This window comes from Salminus brasiliensis, chromosome 18 (genome assembly GCF_030463535.1).
Source record: "Salminus brasiliensis chromosome 18, fSalBra1.hap2, whole genome shotgun sequence".
Classification (NCBI taxonomy): domain Eukaryota; kingdom Metazoa; phylum Chordata; class Actinopteri; order Characiformes; family Bryconidae; genus Salminus; species Salminus brasiliensis.
In genome coordinates this window covers 14,901,026-14,923,870 of record NC_132895.1, presented here as the reverse complement: position 1 = coordinate 14,923,870, position 22,845 = coordinate 14,901,026, and the positions used below count along the sequence as shown (strand labels likewise).

Sequence of the window (22,845 nt, the reverse complement as noted above, 5' to 3'; positions counted from 1 at the left end):
TAATAATGCTTGGGTCGTGCGCTTTGATTGGCTAGTAGGATCAGCTGTTCCTTTGCTATGATTGGCTAAGAGCAGCCCGTCTCCAATCCTAGCGACGGTAATGGGATACCACTAGCCAATCGCGGCGCGAGAGGCGGGGTTGGACGGATTACGGGTGGGAAAAACCTGCGCGAGAGTTCTCCATGGAGGAGGTCATACTCCGAAGTCAGGGCGAAGGAATTTGGGGGCAAAAAATCCAACTGTCCTGCACTGCTGCCATGAAAGTGGAACAAGACTGTGAACATGGGGAAAACTCTGCAAACTTGGTGAGAAGTGTGCGTTAAAATATGAAAATGTTTATTTTTGGAGGCAAAATCACGTTGACGCTGTTTATATGTTGTGAACACACGGCAGTGTGTGCTTACTTTTTGTGAAAGCTGCTTTTACAGAATGCTGAGTACTGAGAGAGTGATAATGAAGTTTATTACATGAGTGAAGAGCATAGACCTTCCCCTTTAGTTAGGGCTGTGTTGTACACCATTGTTAACTCTACTTCACTTCTTCAGATATTTTATTAGTTAAACCTGTAATGGAAACATTTCCATCAAATTCTGCAATAGTCATTTTTCCTTGTGTTCTTGCATGTTTTGGACTTTTCTGTAGTTTTGCTGTGGTAACTAGCTCCTTCTCAAGTTTAACCTTTAAAGATTTCATCTGTGATGTTAATTTCCCTAAATATACTCAAACCTGTATCAGGGGTCACTGTACTTTTTTAACTGAAAAGTTTCCACTGCTTTTGTCACTCAAACCTGGGTGGCATGATAAACAGCGGCGTTATCTGTGTCGGAGGCCTAAAATAGAGTGTGAGCCAAGGCTTCCAGGCCTTCAGCTCTCCATATATGTCTCCTGCTCCCAGGCTAGTGTCTCTGGCTGCCTCCACTGCCTCTCTGACATTTCCACCTGCTGCCTGAGCTGCTTTATATAGCCCCTCACACCTCCCCAAACCACCACCACCACCCCCGCTCCTCTCATTTGGCCCATAGCCCTTTTTTATGTTTACATCCCACCTTTGACAAAGACTGGGTCCCATGCAGTATTTAACAAATGGAGCCGGCCCAATCTGAGAGATTGAGCGAAGAAGAGATTGAGACTGTGCAAGGTGGATTTCTTTGACTCTTGCTGTCTAATATGCCTCACCCTGAGAGGCATGTGTGTCTGTATGAAGAATGTCTCTGGTAAGATGTTATCTTATAAGAGTCTGTCATATGCAATTTGGTCTGCGCTCTGTGGCTCCCCGCCGCCTTCAGCCCTCATTCAGGTGAAATTAGAGCCTGAAGTGAAGTAGCTGAGGTGATAAATCTAAGGGCAAATTGCTTCTCATATGGTTTGCAGTGTTTTTGAAGTCGGTGGTTTACACATGCAGTATTCTCTCCTGCTTGAACACCTTTGCAACTTGCTTGATTTTAAGTGCCAATTAAAAAAAAAAATGAGGGCTGATTTTGTTGAATGTTTGTTTGTTTGTTTGTCTGTTCAGAATGAAATGCTGCTTAACCAACTGAAGGAGATCACTGGCATTCAGGACATGCAGGTTCTTCAGAGTGCCCTTAACGTAGGTTCAAGCCGACACCTCTGCATAAGCAGTAATGTGAACCCATTGACCTAGATTTCAAGAACATAAACCAGACTGGTGTTTGTAAATATGTCAATTACACCATGTGGGGTTTTTCCCCCTAGCCTTACTGCTGCTGGCTCAATTGAACATCAGCTTCTATATATATATTGTGATTTGGATTTCTAGTTTACACATTGTGCTAACATATTCACAGAAAAGCTCATGGATAATGATTTAATGACCAAGTGCCGCGATTGTGCAGTGATAAACTGATTTATTTTCACACCAGGCAAGCCAGGGTGACATTAGCCATGCTGTTGGCGTCCTCACAACACAAACACCAGAGGAGGAGCAGGTGCCCGAGGAGCCTTCTGCTGTAGCCCAGAACACAGAAGCCTCCAATGTTCACAACAGTAAGCTCACAAGAAAAATGTATCTTAAAAACACTCAACAGCCGAAAAAAAAAAAAAAAAAACTTTTTGCCATTTGTTCAGCATGCTCCAACATGGCCAAATCTTTTGAAGGAATGCGAACACTGAGCTTAAAAAATAAGTATTTAGGTGCAGTTAAATTCTTCTTTGTACAGAACTGTGTTTTTTAGCAGCTGAAAACAACAGTGGTCAGAAAGTCCAGAAGAGTCCATAAGGAAAAAAATCATATAGTCAGCTACACACTGACAACGAGCCAGGGGAGAAAACCATGCCCAGAATGCAAATAGATGCCGTCAGGAGCAAATAGGAAAGGTGTGAGTTTTACTCAAAGTGACTGCATTACACACTGTCTGTTTGCCAATAGAAACCAACTAAACTTATTTATTATAAGTTGACTTATAATACTATTCTGACAAATTCAGAATAGTTGAGTAATATGTGTGATATATCCAGTTTTATCACAAAGCTTAATTTGATGAGTTAAGTTGAAAAAAGAATGTTATGTATAACTTATTGCTCAGATATTTTAATCAGTGATTGCATGCCAAGCAATGCAGACTGGCTGAGTTGTTCCTAAGTTTTAAAGCCAGGATAGTATAAAACAAAGCAATATTTGCATTGTAGCTTGTAGTTTCACCACAACTGTGGAGAAAAAGAAGCCTGTATGTTTCTCTACAACGTTTAATACCAAACAACGATTTTGTCTACATCTTATTGACTAAATTACTTTTACTTTCATGTCGATTATTGTCCCAGAAATAATTGTGATTTTGATTGACCATTGTGATTGACCATTTTATGCTATATATATGTTTGTGTGTGTGTGTGTGTGTGTATATGTATATGTATATATGTATATATGTGTATATATATATATATATATATATATATATATATATATATATATATATAGTTAGAGGTCATGTCCTTATCATGTACGATAAGTTGATGCTTTCACCCAGAACAACTTATATTTGAATCTTGTTACAAAGGCAGGTGATTGTAGCAGGAGGAGTTTTGCTCAATGACTCAAGGCCATGGGGAAGGCATTGTTACCCACTATGCTACACTGCACCAAATTATGCAGATATTATACAAATGAAACCTGTGTAATTCCTGTTTAAATGACTGAAGTTTTCTTGTTAAAATCAGAGTTTACATTTTACTGCGCCACATTTATTCTTCTTGAACAACTTGAGCATGTCCACACTTCTCTGTAACTACTGTTTGTCTTTAGACGAAGCTAAGGATGAACTGCAGGCTGCAATTGAGCTTAGTTTGCAGGAGTCGCAGCAGGCCCAGGCTGAGGAGAGAGAGCTCCACAGGTATCCCAGCATGCTCTGAAACTTACCTCTACCTTCTAAATCAAAGAAACCATAAACAGCAGACACACTATTAAACACATACATTAGTTGGTCCTTTGAGTAAGAGTGGAGCTGTAGTGTTGACTAGGCCTGATGTCCTGCAGAGCTCTGGAGGCCAGCGCTGAGGAGAACGCCGCTCGTGTGAAGAGGAAGAGGAGCGAGCCGTCAAGAGAGAGTTGCAGCCCAGCAGATTGGATTAGACAGGAGGGTTGGCCAGTGGGCATCCGGAATGTGGGTAACACCTGCTGGTTCAGCGCTGTCATTCAGGTGAGTCACTGTTACTGTCTTGGCATGGTTGTACAATTTACACAGTTTTCCTTCTTTCGTTAAATGAAGTCTCTCAGCCAAGATGTCTTTGGAGACTGAAGTTTGCTCCTTTCATTTTGCACTTAGCAATGAGGCTAATGTTGCTAATAGGTACTAGAAGCTACTATGCAAGCTACACTGCATGCCTAAATCACACACTTGCACTGACTTGTTAAGCAATCACAAACAGCCTTGCTTACGTGGTTTCTGATACGTAAGTAATTAAAGTGCTTCAGATGGTTCTTTGAGGGATGTCATAGAAGAACCCATTTTGGTTCCATAAAGAGCAAAGTTTGTAAAATAAATTTGTGAATGTGTAGAACCTTTTAAAGGAACCTTTACTTGATGTAAAGGTTCTTTACTAAATCACACCTACCTTTACTGGCTACATTAGCCTGGTAATTTCAAAATTCCCAAAACCAAAGTTCAAAGAAGTATTCAAAGATACAGAGAAATTGGGACTTCTAACAACTGTGCAAGCCCTGGTGTACCATCAAAACTCTGTCCCTCAAAAACAGCACTTAAAGCTTTCATCTTTCAACAGCTGATATTTTATTGCTTTTAAGGTGTAATGTTAAGTGACCAAAATCCAACATCTCACAAACATCCCATGCCAATGTTTATTGACAAAAAAATAACATTTAGTTGTGCTATGATGACCAAACCCAGTGTCTGCTGAACTTCATAACCCAACGTCTGCTAAACTTCATAACACAACGTCTGCTAAACTTCATAACACAACGTAAAATTCTGATGTTGTTAAAATTCTGTGGTGTTAAGCAACTAAAAAATCAATATCTGTCTAACATTTGAGCTTAGTTTCAATCCAGTGTTGGTCTTTGACAGACAGGTAACTTCCAATCAAAAATTAACATCTGTCTAATGTTTGAGCTTGGTGTGAATCCAATGTTGTTTTTTGACCAATATGTGATTTTCAACCACAATTAAATGTTGGATTTTGACATCGACCAGGTTTTCAAGTTCAACGTCTGTCCGATTTTGGAGTCCGATGTCTTTTTGACGTCAAATAGACGTCAGGGGCCTGCTGTGGTGGATCTGAGTGGGATTTTAGGATGTTTTACATTTTCAGCTTTAGGCGTTTGTGTTTGTGCCGTTTGCACAGTATGTGACATTTGGACGGTACTGTATGTAAACAGACTGCAGTTACAGAACTCTGTGTTCTAGCGGGATCAAAAATGATTCAGAATGTTCTTCCACAGCCTGTTACCATGTAATCGAGCCATACTGTGCAAATGATATTACCGGTGTTGCTAATGACAGGAGGCTTGAAAAGATGAGGCAGGTTTTTTTGTTTTTTTTTTCTTTCCACCGGTGCAAAAGCATCTCAGTGCTCTAATTTTATTACAGTCACTCCAGAATGAATTTAGCTGAGCTTCTCAGATTTCAGTGTGGAAATTCAAGCCTTCATTGATATTGATAGACCACAGAGCTAATTAAATAGTGCAGGATGATACACACTGCAATTAACTTTAAAGGCTATGTTTCATACAAACAGGTTGCAGGTTGATAAGCGATTAGTTGAGGCAAATGCTGTTAGTTCACTGTTATTCTTTGAAACAAACATTATGGGTGTGGTGTCATTTGGCTTAAGAGCTCTTATACACTGAAAAACAAAGTAATGTGTTAAATTTCCGTGTGTGTACATTTCTTCCAAATGAGAAGATGCAGTCTGTTGTATATCGTCGCTGTCCATTGAAAAACTATGTTCAAAACAGCAGCTTTACAGGAGAAGGTAAAAGCCTTCTGAACTTTAAGTGGAAGTCAGTGTAAAACAATTTCATTCCAGTTCATTTTTGAGCATTTCTATTGGTCCATTCATCCAGAAATATCTACATAGTGTGCAGAGCAGCTTTAGGGTTCAAAGGAGGGGGAAAAAAAACAAAAAAACTGTATGTCAAAAAGCTGAAAGGACAAAAATGCAGATACATGTTTTCATTGGACAGCACCGATATTCATACATAAAATGCTGTGTATATATAGCATTGTTGTTGGGCAAAACCATCTCCATTTTGCCCTTATTGGTTCTTGTTGTTCTTTACATTGTGTCAAAACATATTATGAGGAATGGACCAATATAAATGCTCCAAAATGATTTGGAATCATCCACTGAAAGTTCAAAGGTTTTTTTATTCTCCTGTAAAGCTGATAGTTTGAATATACAGGGTTTTGTGTGACAGTGACAGTATATATAGTAAACTGAAAACTCAAAATTTTGATGCATTATGTTTTACTGTTTGTCCACTTGCTGAGTGCCTTTCACTCAATATGTGTAGGTGCCCTACTGTAGGCCAATATTAGTTTTCAGTGTATGTATGTACAATGTATAATTTACTGCCTCATAATAATTCCAGCCCTAGATGTTTGGCATATATTTGCTGCACTCTGCCTCATGATATGATATTTTAGACATGAGATTTATTTTTAGAGTTGCTAGAAACAAAGTGCCAGATTTCCAAGTTGACATAGGTTAATTGGAGCAGATGTTTCCACCACTTGAGTATTAATGGGCTCAGTTCGAGGACTCGAGAGCTCATCCGCCCCCTGTCATTTTGTTGTGTGACAAAAAAGCATTGATGTTATCCTCAGCTCCGACCCCAGCAATTACCCACTTCTGGGTGTTTTAACATCCAAAAAACCCACCTCTGCCATTACTCTCTATTGATGAGCATGTCTTGCTGTAAATGAAAGCAAATGAAAAAGATGATATGCCTGAGTTATGGAGAATCTTTTTGCTCTTGTTGTTCTCAGTCTCTGTTCCATCTGCCGGTGTTCCGCAGACTGGTGCTCAATTACTGCTTGTCGGAGCGCGTGCTGGAGAAATGCAAGAGCCACTCTGTGAGTAATCAGCCGCCTGTGAGGATCTGGCTCATATTCTGACTGACGTTCTCACATGCACAGCTTTAGATCCACTCTGGGATATAAAAGTGCTTCTCAGGGTGCTTTTCAATCAAACTCTGATGATATGTGAAAGCTTTAGAAGACCCTTTGTTTGTATATTTTATAATGGGAAGTACATTTCAGCAATATGAGTGCAGGGTCACTGTATAAGTAATTGTAAATGTGTTTACGTCTTTATTTCTTTTTCAGGAAAAGAGAAACATTGCTTTCATGCAGGAGCTGCGGTGCCTCTTTGCGCTGATGGTGGGCTCCAACCGCAGGTTCGTAGACCCCTCTGCAGCCGTAGAGCTGCTCAGGGATGCCTTCAGGACCAGCGAGGCGCAACAGGTACGGAGTATTGGGTTAAGCAAATGACTTTAACATGCAGAAATGATTTATTACGCATTTGGCCTTCATTAACCCAAAACTTAGCACTGTGTATAATGTATGCCTTATTTGCTCTCACCGAACAGCAGATGATTAAGGCACAGTGATCTGGTTAAGTAGGGACTGTGATTTGAGTGTGTGAGACAGCAGTGTTTATCCCTGTTCTAGGATGTTAGTGAATTCACACACAAGCTGCTTGACTGGCTAGAGGACGCCTTCCAGCTGGCAGCTAATGGAAGGTGAGCTTAAAAGCTTAAAGGAAGTTTGACTTGTTTTTATTTGTTTCAATTAAAAGCAAATGTGCCTTAAAATGGATTCTCCGATTTTCCAGTAATCCTGAAGATAAACAAGACAACCCAATGGTCCAGCTTTTCTACGGCACATTTGTAGCTCAGAGAGTTCACGAGGGTACGACCAAACAGTTTTCTTGTCATATTTGTAAGATACACAGTGATGTGCAAAGGTCAGCAACCACCTTTCTTTGACTTTATTTTCAGCCAAATTGGCCATTAGTTGTCTATTTTTTTTAAATGTGTGATTTTAGATGTTGTACTTGTAATAAAGATTAGTACAAGGCCTGGGACCTTCAAAACTCTGATCATCAGGTAAACAGCACTTAAAGCTTTCATCTTTGATAGAGAGGAGACAGTCAAGATCAAGATGAAAAGACAGGTGAACACTGAAGAATATAGGATATGAAGAGATGATCAAACGCCCTTACTACAAAAAGAAAACAGACAAAGGAGGCCATTTGCAAATCAGAACAATGAACTGACCACATCAGAATCCAGACCTTGACATTATTGAATATATGGGATAACTTGGATGGTGAGAAGTAGAAAATTTTTTGCCGCAATATCCTTTGCTAGTTTGTATAGGCTAGGATCCAAATGATCTAAGATACTACTAAATACAAAAGTCAGTATGTATATATATATTATATATTATAATATACACATACACACACACATATATATATATATAATTTTTATTTTTATTTTTTTTGCCACTGAAAAATGAATGCTCAATGGCCGTTTGACTAGAATTTAAATAAACAAGGTGTGGTTTCTGATTTTGCACAGCACTGTATCGCAGAAATTCATCACTGAATTCACTTTATCCAGGTAAGACTCTGTCCACCATTGAACAGTTCGGACAGTACCCCCTTCAGGTGAATGGTTTCAACAACTTGGATGAATGTTTAGAGGGTGCGATGGTAGAAGGAGAGATTGAATCTCTGCATTGTGATCAGACAATTTCTTCTGGCCAAGAGGTGAGAATTCTGACCCAAGGTGACACATTAGTTTTCCCCCTGTACTGCAGTATATATTGTTTAAACATGATGTGTGTTTGTGTATATTTTTCAGAGATGGTTCTCAAAGCTCCCACCAGTGTTGACCTTTGAACTTTCTAGATTTGAGTTCAATCAGTCTTTAGGACGGCCAGAAAAAATACACAAAAAACTGGAGTTTCCCCAGGTTATCTATATGGACAGGTAAAAAGAAATATGTTATATACGTAGAGGACTTTTTATTAACTAATGAGAGCTGATACATAGATTATGAAAAAATTGCTGACCATATCTGCTGTGTTCTCCATACTTTGTGAGCAGATACCTTCACAAAAACGTTGAACAGACTAATGGAAGAAGAGGAGAGGTGAAGCGGCTCAAGGACCAGTTAACAGTTCTACAGCAGAAACTTGAGAGGTCAGTACAAAATTGGACATTTTGAAAATTGGACATTCTGTGTTTTCCGCAAACACTGCATTAGCTTTTCTCTTTGTTTTAAAGCTACAAACATTATGGTTCTGGGCCAACCAAGTATCCCCTGGCAGACATGCTGCAGTATGTGCTGGAGTTTGCCACCACAAAGCCCACAAACACATCTCCTACTGCGACAGCGCCTGCCAACCCTGCTGCACACACGGATCTCAGCTCAGAAAACACCAGGCAAGGATCTGCTGTTTTCCAAAAAACTGCATTTTTTTAAGCGATTTTAAATCATGTGTACATGATTTTCCACTCACTCCCAAATTGATCAGCCAAGACTTCATGCTTCCTTCTTTCTGCACTGGAAGCGAATGAAGCTAAGTAGTAATAGAATAGCATGGCCACCAATTAACATTGTGCAATGTGCATACAGTGATTACAAACTTGCTTCAAACCCTGTTGAACTGTAAAGTAATGTCAGGTAAACCTGCTTATATAATTACTGTCATTAGGGAAACTGGTGTTTAGACATGTCCCGTTAATAAGGTCAAAATATCCTGTGACAGTATTATTATCATAGGCGCTACGCAAAACCATCACTGCATTAGAGTCAAACAAATTGGCTTTTTTATTAGAGAACCTTTAGATATGCAGAGCAGCTCCTGTTTGATAAGCTACCATCACACAGTCAGAAAATGATGCTCATGCTTTATGTTGTACAGCTGTTTATATAGCTGTTTTAGTATGTTACTCATCCTGGCATCTTCACAGCTCATGGAAAAGTTTGCAATGCAATCTTCAGACTCACTGTGATATTTAGAGTAGAAAAGGTCAACAAAATAAAGATGTGATGTCCATTAACTGTCAGAAAAACAGGATTACAGGGGTGAAGGCTGCTGTACCGTTTTACAAAGAGCCATCAAAAACGTTTCTTCAAAAACAGAAATACACAACAATATAAAGTCAGCAATACTATCAGAACCCTGCTTATTATATGTATACTTACTGTAATAATACTGTAAAAGGTTAAGCATTATGGTACTCCTACATTTTTATTTTAGCACATATATAATATTTTAATTCCTATTTATATAACATGTATATAACACCATATTAGCCTTAAATGTCCAGTGCAAACCCTAAAGGAATTAACACCACATGGATTTGGGTAAGAAGGAAATTATGTACATTAGCTATTAAATACAGTTGCAGTTGAAATCATTCAACCCCCTTTTTAAATTAGGTTTATTGGCAAACATTATGGACTTTCAGCTGTCAGCTGCAATAAACAAATCAAACCAGAATCTTTCAACCCCTTCATGACAAGCATTTGTAGTACTTGCACACTTTTGCTATTATGATCTGCTGCAAACATGATGTGTACAGCGATCCTGCAGAATTTTAACTCACTGTTTATGTGCAATGGCCTCCAGATCACTAATATGTTTGGGTTTGTGGGCTGCAGTCTTCAAATCCCACCAAAGATTTTCAATGGGGTTCAAGTCTGGTGACCGCGATGGCCACTTCAGAATCTTCCAGGACTACTACTTGCGCACCTCAAAGTCCTTGGTGGACTTTGATATATGCTTGGGATAATTGTTCTGTTAAAAAGGCCAAATGACGCCCATGCTTTACGTTCCTTAAAAAAGGCATGGCGTTTTCTCCATGATATCTTAATACATGTTTGAATTCATCTTGCTACACTCTGCAGGTTTCCAGTGCCAGAGGAAGCAAATCAGTCACAGAGCCACTGAAATGCTTTACTGTAGACTGGGTGTGCTTTTCAGTGTATGCTTTATTCTTTGTCATGCAGACATACTTCTGATTCATAGTGCAGAAAAGTTTTATCACTCTACAGAACAAAACGTCTTGGTGATGTTTCTCAGGGAACTTTTCAGAGCTGTTTGTACAAGCAGTTAAATTAGTTGTGTTGAGCTATTTAAATTGTTCTGGTTTGATTGGTTTGTTGCAAACAGCTGAAAGTTTGTCAATTTTGCCAATAAACCTGAAATGAGTTTGAAGAATTTCGATTCCACGTGTGTGTGTGTGTGTGTGTGTGTGTGTGTGTGTGTATATAGAATTTAAAAAACTTCCACAAACTTCTGCTGTCCTTCAGACAACAAATTGTCAAATTTAATAATCAGCTTCATTCCTTGAAACTTTGCCAGCCAAACAGAACCAGAAGATGCAGGCTCATCAGATGGTTCAGGCTGCACACAGACCACTACACAGAGGACGCCCATACACAAGCCCTTTACGCAGTGCAGACCCCCCATGGATGGGCCTCTGCACCCGGCCCCCCACAGTGTGACAGAGGAGGAGCTGCACTTCGTCAGAAGCTGCCTGACGCGCTGGAGAACCGAAGTGGAGAACAACATCAATGGTGCGTCTTTGGCTCAGACCTTTAGGCATTTTAAAGCTCTTTTCTGTTTGTGTGAAATATCAAGAGAAACAGAACAAGAGAAAAAACGAATCCTTATGTGCCACCAAGTGTTGCAGAAAATGTTTTGTTCCTTTCAGCCCACTAGTATTGACTGTTGTTCAAGGACCACATGTTGTGCCCTTTACCGTATTGTATTAGAGCGCAGCCTTATTTTCGAGAAGATATCCTAATGTGTTGAGTGTATCAGGAGCGTGGCCTCGGGTGCACCCTATTGATCGCTGTTCTCTCCCTGCGTTCAGAGCTGAAGGCCAGCATTGACAAGGTCAGCCAGGCTCTGGAGGGCATGTACTCAGATAACAGTTTGTGTCAGGTAAAGTCTATATCCCAAACAGCCCTTGGCACTTGAGACTGGAGCTGGAGATGTTTTTATATTTCCAGTGCTCTTTGCAATGGCATCACTTTAGGTCCCAGCATTTAGTCTTTAACTGCTTTTGCTGAGACAATGATTTCTTCTCTGGTGTCTTTTTTTCAGGTGCCTTATAGACTACATGCAGTCCTCGTCCATGAGGGACAGGCTTCTGCTGGACATTACTGGGCCTACATCTATGACCATGCCAACAAATGCTGGCTCAAGTACAACGATGTCATGGTGACAGAGTCGTCCTGGGAGGAGCTAGTGCGAGACTCTTACGGAGGCATGACTAACGCCAGTGCTTACTGTCTCATGTACATCAACGACAGACTGCCCCACCTCATAACAGGTACTTTTTCCATGCCGTAGCCTAACATTTTAGGGATGCCAGATTAGAAATGTGCATGAAAATAATACAGCCTTAAGATGTCACCATGTAGGAAAATGACTGAGCTCAAAGTTGGAGATATTTAGAAATAAATACAGAATGTAAGGTTTTGCTCATATTTGCTCAGGTTTTTGCCCACTCACAGAGTCCAGACCTCAATTCCATGTGTTTGAGATTACTGTTTTGTTTGACCAGATGAGGCTGGGTCCCCCCCTTTGAGCCTTAGGTTGCTCTTGAGGTTTCTTCCCCTTGATCTGAGGGAGTTTTTCCCTTGCCACTGTTGCCACTGGCTTGCTCAAAAGACGCTCGGACCCAGATCTCTGGAAAGCGGCTTTGTGACAACATTGTGGAAAGCACTGTATAAATAAATTTGAATTGAATTGGATTGTATTGAAGTTAACAAATCATATTTCTTTCTGCAGATTATTGTATTTGAATTTATATAAAAAAGCTATTTATTTATTTGTTTGTTCGTTGTTGTTTTTTTTGTACAGTACATGATTGAGTTCTGTGTCTTGTTTGTCCTTGTACAGTCTAATCCTCTTTGTGTATAGCAGCTAGCAGTCAGGATTCTTTAAACTGCAGGCTTATTTGGTTAATCTTTTACTGAATCTTACATATTTAATCTTAAAGCAGTGGATTAATAGGTTCTTTTTTCTCCTCACCTAAAATGCAGTATGTCAAACTGTAAACTGGCTAAACTGTGGCCTTAAGGCTTATTATTCAGTAACAACTATAAATAATTCAGCAACTGTGCTACTGCAGACTATAAAGTTATGAATGTAAGAAAGGTGTCTGCTTTAAAGTTTAAATATCTCCTTCGTTCTTTTCAGAAGATACAGATGACGAGACAGGACAGGTTTTGCAAGGCATGGATTCTCTTCCTCCCATCCTGAGGCGCTACGTTCGCGAGGACAACCGCTGGTTCCAGCAGGAGCTGAGGGAATGGGAGGAGCAGTTCTGTCAAGCTTCTCAGGAGGAGCCACCGGTTCCCTCAGCTCATACTGACCTCCAAAGAGAGGAGCCCAGCTCAGAACCACAGAATCCAAAGCCAGAACCAACGCCAGCCTCAGACCAAGAACATGCTCAGGAGGCAGCTGAAGAACCAGTCACAGAGCCAGTGCAGGAACTAGTCCAGGAAACAGAAGGTCAGTTACTTTTCAACACGAGGTAGGATAACGCGTGACATCTGTTACAGCTCATCATCGTATGACGGGTTCTTGTGCTCTCCAGAAGCTGTTGTCAGTCCAATAGCTACTGAGACGTTGTCACCACAGAGCAGTGAAGAGGTGAAGGAGGGGGCTGAGGAGGTTTCCTCTCAAAATCTGGTCCAAAGCCAGTTGGATGAGAGGCCAGAGAGGAGTCAGGTGAGCCTGTAATTTGATCCCCTTCAAAAATTAGTCACACAAAAATCGCCCTGTAGGTCACACATTGGTTACTGTACTTTTGACCAATGTTCTAGTTTGTTTTGTAGATGTTCTAAATGATCCAAATGCACTGTATGTCCAAATGTATGTGGACACCTTTTTTAATAAATGCATTCAGCTCCTTTAGGTTGCACCCATTCCTGTGCTGAAACAGCTTGTCCCTGTAGAGAAGTATTGCCAATAGAATGGGACTCTCTGGAGCTGATAAACATGGACCTATTGGCACCATGCCTACTGCTAGGCGTGGGCTAGAAGGGTATAAAGCCCACAGTGGAACTGTATTCTCTGGAATGAAGGTGCTTCATCCAATACTTTTGGGATGAGGTGGGGAGTTGGGAATGAGGTCGGTGGTGATCATCCAATGTCCTGACCTCACTATTGCTCTTGTTGCTGAATGTAGTCAAACCTTCACAATGATCCATATAGTATACATGGGTTGTTTTCATTAAGTGAGAAATAATTATAGACAAATACAAGTGGTAGACTCTGCAACGTAAACACCAGGTTATTTGTGGATATGTAAAGAGCAGGGATGCCTTTCTTGTCGGTTTATCCTGGTCTTAATGGTCTCAAAGGTTTGAGTGGTAAATATAACCATTCGACAAGAGCAACCGATCCTTACAGAGGCTAACAGGGGGCACTGTTCTGAATAGTTGTCAGTTCTTCGCATCAATAACACCATGTCCTTGTTAAGTGGTAGTACTTTAACTCTTTTGTACGTGCAGTCGGCCTTTTTAGGAGGGAAGGGGTTTAATTTCATTATATATACTAGGCTGTTCTGGGCGATGAGTGTAAGAGCAAGTGTGAACAGGAGATATACTGTATGCACAGTTAAACTTATGTAATACAGTTAACATTAGCATTTGATTTAATTTGCTGTTGAAGTTCATTTTATCCCTGTAAAATATTTTGTCTTGTTGCAAAATCCTCTGACCTCTGGTAAGAAGATAAGGCAGAAAGGCAGAGTGTGCACAGGAAACTGAGGGTCTGCCCAGCATTCTTGACCCTCACTGAGGGTTGTTGGGCACTTTGTGTCCACAGCAAGACACTAATGCTTTAAATAGATGGGGTCTCGGGTTCCTGTAGTTATGGGCACCAACGACATGAGGCCTCATTTGTTCAATTGTTCAGAGTAATTGTCAAGAACTCGCTCATGACGCTACAATCAACAGGCAATTGTTTGCGCTCTGAGTCATCTTCGCTTCAAGTTCTTCGATCTCTAGGGAGAAAAGTAGCTACTGAAGCTTTTAACTCAGTCGCTCATCTTCAATCAGCACACCAGCTCTGTCATTAGAACACACAGCTCTGGGTTCTGATTCAGACATCAATACGTGAGTTTTCTCTTGATTTTAATCAGGCCTTTGACTCATATATCTGATTGATGTTCCTCAATGTGACCCACTGTTCTTGAAGGCAGCAACGGCATTGTAAATAGTGCGCTCAAGGTCTTAATAAATGGTAGTGATGTGACCTCTAGTGGTGAGGTCCAGATATTGTTTTTACGCTAATATATTTTCAGATGGCCAAGCAAATAGCTTTTTCCACTCTTGATTCACAGATGCCATCTTGATAAAAAAAAAAAAAACTGGCTTTGTACACAAGTGATATTTGCTTCGTTTCCCTCTTAGAGCCCTGTATCGACATTTCATGAGGAGCAGGGGTCAGTGGAAGCAGACACTAAGAAGCCCAGTCAGACAGATAACGAGCAGACCAGACCAGATGAAGGGTCTGAGCCGCAGGCTGAGCCTGAGGGGCCTGAGGAGCCTTTGGAGAGTGGAGCAGAGGCTGCATCTGCAGAGGAGACCGGACGTAGACAGCCTGAGAATGAAGTGTCTGAGGTGGAGATCCCCAACGTGGGCAAGATCCTGGTGCTCTCCGACGCAGACGGATATAACGAAGAGGTAAGAGCTCTTGCAGAACATAAAGATGCATCACGTTTGGAATGTAATCACAAAAGCAAATGTTTGAAATTTTGTTTTTAATTAAAAAAATATATAAATAGTAGAATTCCTCATGTTTGTGGAAATTTATTTCCAGTACAAAAATGTCTGTTTATATAAAGGTATGAAATAACCAGGTCAGGCCTATGACCAAGTAGTCTTCCATCTCTAGTGGGGACTAGTCTGGTTATGTATGTTTATGTATTTCACATGAAAACGTGAAAAAATTAAGTGAATTGCGAAAATGACCCTTAATCAGATTTAGCGACATTATTTTTAATATAGGGAAGAATTGTGAAAGCACAAGAACTTCTACAGGCTGTTCCTGTAACTCTTTGAGCTCTTAAGTTAGCAAGAGGCAGTGGGCACACAATCAAATCCCCTACGGGCTTATTTAGCTCCACACACCAGCCAGTGAGAATGATTCTGTTAGCTGTGGCGGCGTTCCGAGAACAAAATAAACAATCATAAAAGTGAGTGTTAAATCCGTTTTCGGACACTTTCTGCAATTATGTTGCTACAATACACAGACAAAAAATCATATTCCAGTCATTCATGCCAGATGTGAAAGTTGCAATGCTTAACTGAAGTTGAGAGTTGAAGTGGCATTATTTCAATGAGATAACATATTATAAGATAAGATAAGTCCTTTATTAGTCCCGCAGTGGGGAAATTCCTATTAACATAAATTGTTAATAATAATGTTCTTTATATATAGATGAAGTGTCTTGCTTTTGTTGGAGTAACTGGCTCTACTGTCCAGGGAAGGCTTTCTGCTTAATTTTGAGGCATTACTTTGAGGACTTCCATTCAGTGTCAGGAGTCTCATCCCCTACTCATCCCAAAAGTATTGGATGGAGCACCATTATTCCAGAGAATACAATTCCACTTCTCCACAGCTCAATGCCTTATACCCCTCTAACCCACCTTATACCCCTCTAACCCACCTGGTGGCACCCGCATGGTGCCAATAAGTTCATGTTTATCTGCTCAAGACAGTTTTAGTCTACTGGCAATACCTCTTTACAGGAACTAGACAAGTTGCGTGTGTATACATGTGTCAGCGATGGGTACCACAAAGTAGCTGAATGCATTCATTAGAAGGGTGTCCTTAAACATATTTGGACATCTAGTGTATGTCCATATATTTTTTAATATATGTTTTAAATGTAAAATCTGTATATTGCTAAAGATCAGACACTCCCTGCCCTTCCCAACATCAAAAACTCTAAATCTATCATCATTGACGATGGCCAATTTGTAACATGTTTGCATGTATGGTGTGCTCAGACTTGTCACTGGCAGTGAATATGATGTTGAATAATTTCTTCATAATAATCTTTTCTAAGCCTCTATACTGTAACAATTGCTTACACATGTCCTGTGTTTTTAATCACATAGATGATGCTAACCCCTGCTATGCAAGGAGTTATCCTTGCCATTGCCAAAGCCAGACATGTCTTTGACAAAGATGGCCCCGAGGCAGGCCTTATAAAGGTATTCTACTTCTTAGACTTGTCACATTCTTTATTATGGCACATTCTTTATTATGTTACCTGAATGAATGAGGTGATTCGTGCTTTCCACCAGGCGTTTCATGAAGAGTACTCCAGGCTGTTTGAGCTGTCTCAGGAGGAAATCACCCCACAGCAGGACCCTCGGCTTCAGCATGTGCTGGTTTATTTCTTCCAGAACAAAGCACCCAACCGCATCATCGAGAGGACTCTGCTGGAGCAGTTCGGCGACCGCAATCTGAGCTTTGACGATAGGTATTCATCTTCTTCTGTTTGGTCTTTCAAGCTTGTGCTTTCTAAAATGGATACAAAGAGCTTTGCTGACAAGCACCAAGTAGAATATATTGAGCGGTCATTTTATTGTGTTTATGGTAGAGTCTGTCATCATTCATGCTGTACACGCTTTGAATGACTACTGAATAAATATTTGCCTTGTTATATTCCTGCATGCAAAAATAAGAACATTTAGTTTGGAGAGTGTAACTAAAAGACTGGAATTTTATTTATCTATTCCTCAGGGCTGTCAGTATAATGAGAGAGGCCAGAACGAAACTCCGTCTCATCAAACCAGAAGATATGGATATGGAGGAGTACTTGGTAAGATCACTAAAGCTCCTTTCAGAAATGTGCGGCAACACAGCACTTTTCCGGACATTAGTCAGAGGACCTGTATGTGTGAACGCAAGTATCCAAATCAGTTGTACCGGTTTTTTACTTGGATCTTTATCCAGCCAGCTCCCTAGTACAAAGTCTGGGTAATGTCTGAGTGAGACAATGTGTGAATAGAGCAGGTAATTTTCCAGACAATTCAGTGGGTGTGTTGATAAAATCATTATAAATAAGCCGGTAGCCTTGTTCGCCATCTTCAGTGTGCTGTAAACAAAAAAAAAAACTGCTATTTCCACAGCATACTTTTTGTGCCCTGTGCATGCCACACAGGCGCTGCCTCTTGCCTAAACCTCGCATAACATTTCCTGTAGTGATAATGTGTATAACACGGGAAGTCTTCGGCTGTACGCGACATGTGAAAGGGTAACTCTGGATAATACCCGGACATTTCAGGAGTTCATATGCAAAAACCTACTTAAGACTCAACATGTAACGAGGTCAACTCTTATTATTTTTAACGTGATAAAGTAAGAACTAAAGTTAAAACAAGTGATCTGTCCAACATTTGACATTTTATTCAGAGAGTGGTTCTATGTAGTTTATCTGCATTGTAGATATATATGTAGATTTTTCTCCATTGTGACCTTCTGAATGTTAATACTCGCACAGGTCACCACAGTGACGCACAAAGTAGAAAAGCATCTGATTGGCTGCTTTCTACCCGCCTGCTCCATACTAAGCCCCACATCCGAACACTCATTATAAACCCTGTAATGAGCATTTTTCAAACGTGCCATTCTCTCCTAAGTCCATAAGTGTGGAGTGTTTCAGCTCAGACAGCTTTTTGAATGATGCACAATATAGGCCAACCAGTCAGCTGGATATGTATAAACTAATTTCCCTCTCATCCTCTCTTCCACTAGCAATGGCATGATGACTACAACATGTTCAAGACGGTGTTTGCCTACCTGCTGACAGGTCTTGAGCAGTACCAGAATGGAAAGTATGTGAAGGCTGTGAGAAGAACATTTTTTTTCCATTTTCCTTGAGAACTGACCTGCATTGACATGATATTTCTCTTGTGTAGAGTTCGGGAAGCACTGATTTATCTTGCACACGCTTACGAAGACAACGCAGCCCTGCTTAAAACCGGGGAGAAGAAAGGAGTGGATCAGAAACTTGTAGCACTTTACAGGAGAAAATGTCTGAAAGTATGTATCTTTGACACTTTTAATATGCAATCTGATATTATTTTGCATTACCTACATTTTACTGTATAGGAAGCAGGTAGGTTATAAATGTTGTGCTGGAATTTGAAAACGAATCCCTGCAAAATTTCTAATCCACTTAGATCCAACCTACTCAAACCAGACTCATCCATACCAGGCCCTTAAATAAGAGGCCATATGTATCAGATGTCTTATAGGACTTAGAGCTTTTTCAGGATATGAAAGACAAAAAGTAATCCTACACAAGGATTCTTAGTTTGATACACATCACTGTATATAGATGAGCCAATCATTAAGCCCACCTGGCTAATATGCTGATCTGCAAGCAACAAAAACAGCTCACTCTAAAAGACCTGTGAAGATGCCCTGTGGTATTTGAAACCAAGAATCATCAGATCTTTTAACTCCTTTTTTCTTTAGGAAGGCCACCTAGTCTGTTGAGTCCTGTTTACCTTAAAGTGAATGGTGCACACTAACCTGGTCATCCAAGTAACATGAAAAAGGCAGTCTTCTTTCATTGCTCCAAGATTCAGTCCAGACGTTTGTGAGTGCCCACTGTTGGCACTTTTGACAGTGGACAGGGATTAGCATGGGCTCTCTAACTGGTCTGCAACTTTGTGATGTGATGGACTGTGTATTGTGGTATTCCTCCCCTACCTATCATTATAAAATTACAGAGACTTGTCAGAGAGTAGCTCTTCTGTCAGTTTGTTGTCCTCACACATCAATAGGTCTTGGGTGTCCAACAACATGTCGCCAGTTTTGGTCGTAGGACGTTGTTCACCAAAGATGACCAAGAGCACTCCACAAGACTAGCCATTTAGTCAATGTTCTGACTGTGCTTGTTAATTTGGCCATAGCCATTTTACTCTTCATGCCTGACCATTTCTTCTGATGATTACAAGAACTGTTAAGTTTGTACATTGACCGTACATTCCATACCTGGACATGTGCCATTGCTAAGGGATAATCAATGGGCCTCATTCATCAACCGATGTTAAAAATACATTTCTTCCTAAAACCCATTTACAGGGTTTTACACTGAGCTTCTGACATTCACCAATGTTTTCTTACATGGAATTTGTTCAATTTATGAGGACAATGAGATCCATCATTCAACAGTTATGCAGTTTATAATCATCATGAATCAGATGTAGACTTTTCATTTGGACTTTTCTCGCAAACAAATTTAAGAAAATACTTATATATTTATAAGATATTTAGCTTTAAATGGGCTTAATGTTTTGGCTCCATAGTGTAGTGACCTTCCATTTGCTGTGTCTGCTGTAGGAGTTGAATGAGAATGCAGCCACGCTGTTCAAGAGCGGAGAAGAGAATGATGTGGAGGAGGGAGTGACCATCATGAACGACTGTGTTATCCCCTGCATGCACCTCATGGTCAGAGACACCATTAGCCAGGAGGACATGGACATCATTGAAGCAATCAGAAACCGCTGGTGTTCTTACCTGGAGCAGGATATGGATGGTAAATCATTCACTTGATATCCATGTAAACATGTAAAATGCTGCTGATTAAAAGGCCAAAATCATGGAAAGCCATGTATTATTTCAGACTGTTCACATCTGAAAAGAGTAATGTTCATTCTTCAGTCCAACAGCATACAATTGCATAGCCTTCCAAAGGATCCAGATAGCTAGACATATTTTTTAATGTGGCAAAAGAGCAGCAGAAAAGAGGTTATTTGCATACATCAATATTAAAGGCACAGTATAATGTACACAGTCATCTCAGAATATTAGGGCCCACTACTTAATAGTGGGAATAAACACTCTTGGTTTAGGTGACACTAGTGAGCTGTTCCACAGTGGCTGGTCAATTGCTCTGTACCACTGGCTGAGTCACCTTCCCCTCTGGCATCAATGGCTCATGGAGAACCACTGTTATGTCTTTGGGAGGCACTCAATGTGCAAGAAGTCCATTGTCGGTACACCCTCGCTACTTCGGCTCTAGAACCTCTTACGAAGTTAGCGCTTTCTAAAATGCTGCTATCCTTCACACCAGTACCCTAGTGTTATGCCTTTTTGGACATCAGTCAAATTCGGTCCTTTGCCCATAGTGATAATTTTGCACTGATACAACTGACTGATGTGCTCGTTTATTTATACATGCAGCAAACTCGTAACCTGTTACCTGGTATCTGTAACGTCCCAGGCCAACTTCATTCCAAACCAGGCATGATAATAATATTCTGATATGACTGTGACAGTGGGAGAAGGGTGGTAGCTTCTCAAAAACTGCTAACTTCATGAGCTGACATAGTAAAGGTGTACTGAGAATTGATATTAGCTGTGCCCGCTGTGAACACATTGAGTGATTCCCAACAGCATAACAGGCCACAGGCCATTGATGCCAGAGGGAACTGAGTGGTAAAGAGCAAAGAGCAATTGATGTGCCACTGTGGACTGTCTTCGCTACACAAAACCACATAAAAATTATAAGTTGATGTCAGGGAACATACCTGAATGATGTTAGGAGGACATTGGCAGTTTGTAATCGTGTATATGTTTCCCACTGTATATGACAGAGTCTCTACAAGAGAAGTTGGGCGAGTTCTTGCCAAGGGTTCTTGACTGCTCAGCTGAGAGAGTGGTGCTGAAGGAACCACCAAAAGTGAGGAAGTCACCCCACGACCTGTGTAGCCGCCTGGCAGCCGTCATGGAGTCCATTCACAGCACATCCATTGTCACTGTGAAGTGATAACCGACAGAACATCTAACCATGCGAGGCAGCATCATGGTAATTTGCTACCTTTTAGCCCGTGCCTCAGGCTGACAAGTCAAACACTGGTTTTCTATTGTTGCTGCACTGACTCGAGAGCTCTGTAGATTTTTATACATATTTGTATCACTTTTGTCACGACCCTTTGGTCAATCCCTGACACTTAATTGCACACTCAAGTATTGGAAGAGCTGTCGTTTGATTGCTCATGCTCTTTCAAGATGTTTGATCTCAGGAAAGATCAAATGGATGTCATTTCGTAACACAAAATACATTTTAAATGCTAATGTTGTTAATGCAAGATTAAAGGAGGACAGTAAAGGCAAGGTATTAAAAAAACAGATTTTCATATTCTTTGACTTCCCAGATCTGCTGTAGTCTGGTATTGCTGTGAAAATGGCCATTCACCGTAGTTCCATTATTTCAGATTTTCTGTTTTCTCTTCTTCTTTGTTCCATCCCTCTAAGCCTGTGCTGACCCTCAATAAACTTTCTCTCACTTTATCATACTCATGCCACTTGAGTTCTGTCTTTCTTGTTCTTGTGTTTTTCTGACTTTTCTGATTCTTGAACATGTTCTTTTTGATGTTGTCATTTTTCTGAATGCTGTTGAATGAATGAAATAGGAAACCTACTCAAAGTGTTCCAGTGGACATTGTAGACATTGAGTATATATCCATTTTTGTCAATTTTGAATTTCTGACATGATTCGGCTCTGGCATTTCTATTGGTCAGTTGAAACTGAAAATGCTCCAGTATTACTTAAGCTAAAATCAATTCACAGTGACTTCCATTGAAAGTGCAGAATGCTTTTTTCTTGTCCTGTAAAGTTGACATTTTGAAGATATGAGGTATTGTATGACAGCAATGATACTGTGCGTATATGAGACAGACAGAATGATAAGTGTTGAGCAGATTTGTCATTTTTTGTCTCTCCGTCATGAACTTTGCGTCAAGCCAAGATTGTGACTCCGATGGCCTCAGAGCTGCTTACCAGCTGACCCTCGCCGCAGTGGGATTGGAGGGTTTTAGAAACTACAGCAGATGCAGTGCTGCTTCACTCCAGCTTTGAAAGAATACAATTATTCCTTTAGATCGTTTCTTTACATTGCATGAACTATCTTTCTGGCTTATTTTAGGAGGAGTCATTTCAGGACCTCTAAGACAGACATCCCGATTGTACAGGTATTGTCATTTGTATGTTACTGTTTTGGATTTAGTTTAGATCAGTTTGCGGTCATGTAGTTTTTTTAATTGTTACTTAATGTTTGGTTTTCATCATTTCATGATGAGTTATTTATTTTTGTTGTTAAGCCATTTATTTTGAAGGGTTTATTTTAAGTTTAAGAATTAATAATTAAGTGGTTAATGTTAAAGCCTTGAGCATCTGAGCACCAAATAAATGTTCATTAACGTCTTGTTTTATGTAGTCTGTTAGTGACTTAACAAAAGACAAAGCAAGCCTTGTGGTCTTTACACATTGTATCAGCCAAAACACGATTAAAAAATAAAAGAT

At 40.3% G+C, this 22,845-nt stretch overlaps 1 protein-coding gene across 1 annotated transcript; it reads left to right on the top strand.

Moving 5' to 3' along the window:
* The first annotated feature begins 182 nt into the window (after window positions 1-182).
* On the top strand, window positions 183-21,309 carry usp28 (ubiquitin specific peptidase 28). The gene is made up of 26 exons (XM_072662784.1): window positions 183-305; window positions 1,514-1,588; window positions 1,881-2,004; window positions 3,260-3,347; window positions 3,491-3,653; window positions 6,462-6,548; window positions 6,801-6,938; window positions 7,146-7,216; window positions 7,309-7,385; window positions 8,102-8,250; window positions 8,345-8,472; window positions 8,590-8,685; window positions 8,770-8,928; window positions 10,857-11,071; window positions 11,371-11,441; window positions 11,604-11,832; window positions 12,705-13,019; window positions 13,105-13,238; window positions 14,927-15,199; window positions 16,640-16,735; window positions 16,829-17,007; window positions 17,271-17,349; window positions 18,285-18,364; window positions 18,449-18,572; window positions 19,881-20,076; window positions 21,137-21,309. Exons 1-26 carry the CDS (start codon window positions 183-185, stop codon window positions 21,307-21,309), a joined length of 3,642 nt encoding a protein of 1,213 aa, XP_072518885.1.
* The last annotated feature ends 1,536 nt before the right edge of the window (window positions 21,310-22,845 follow it).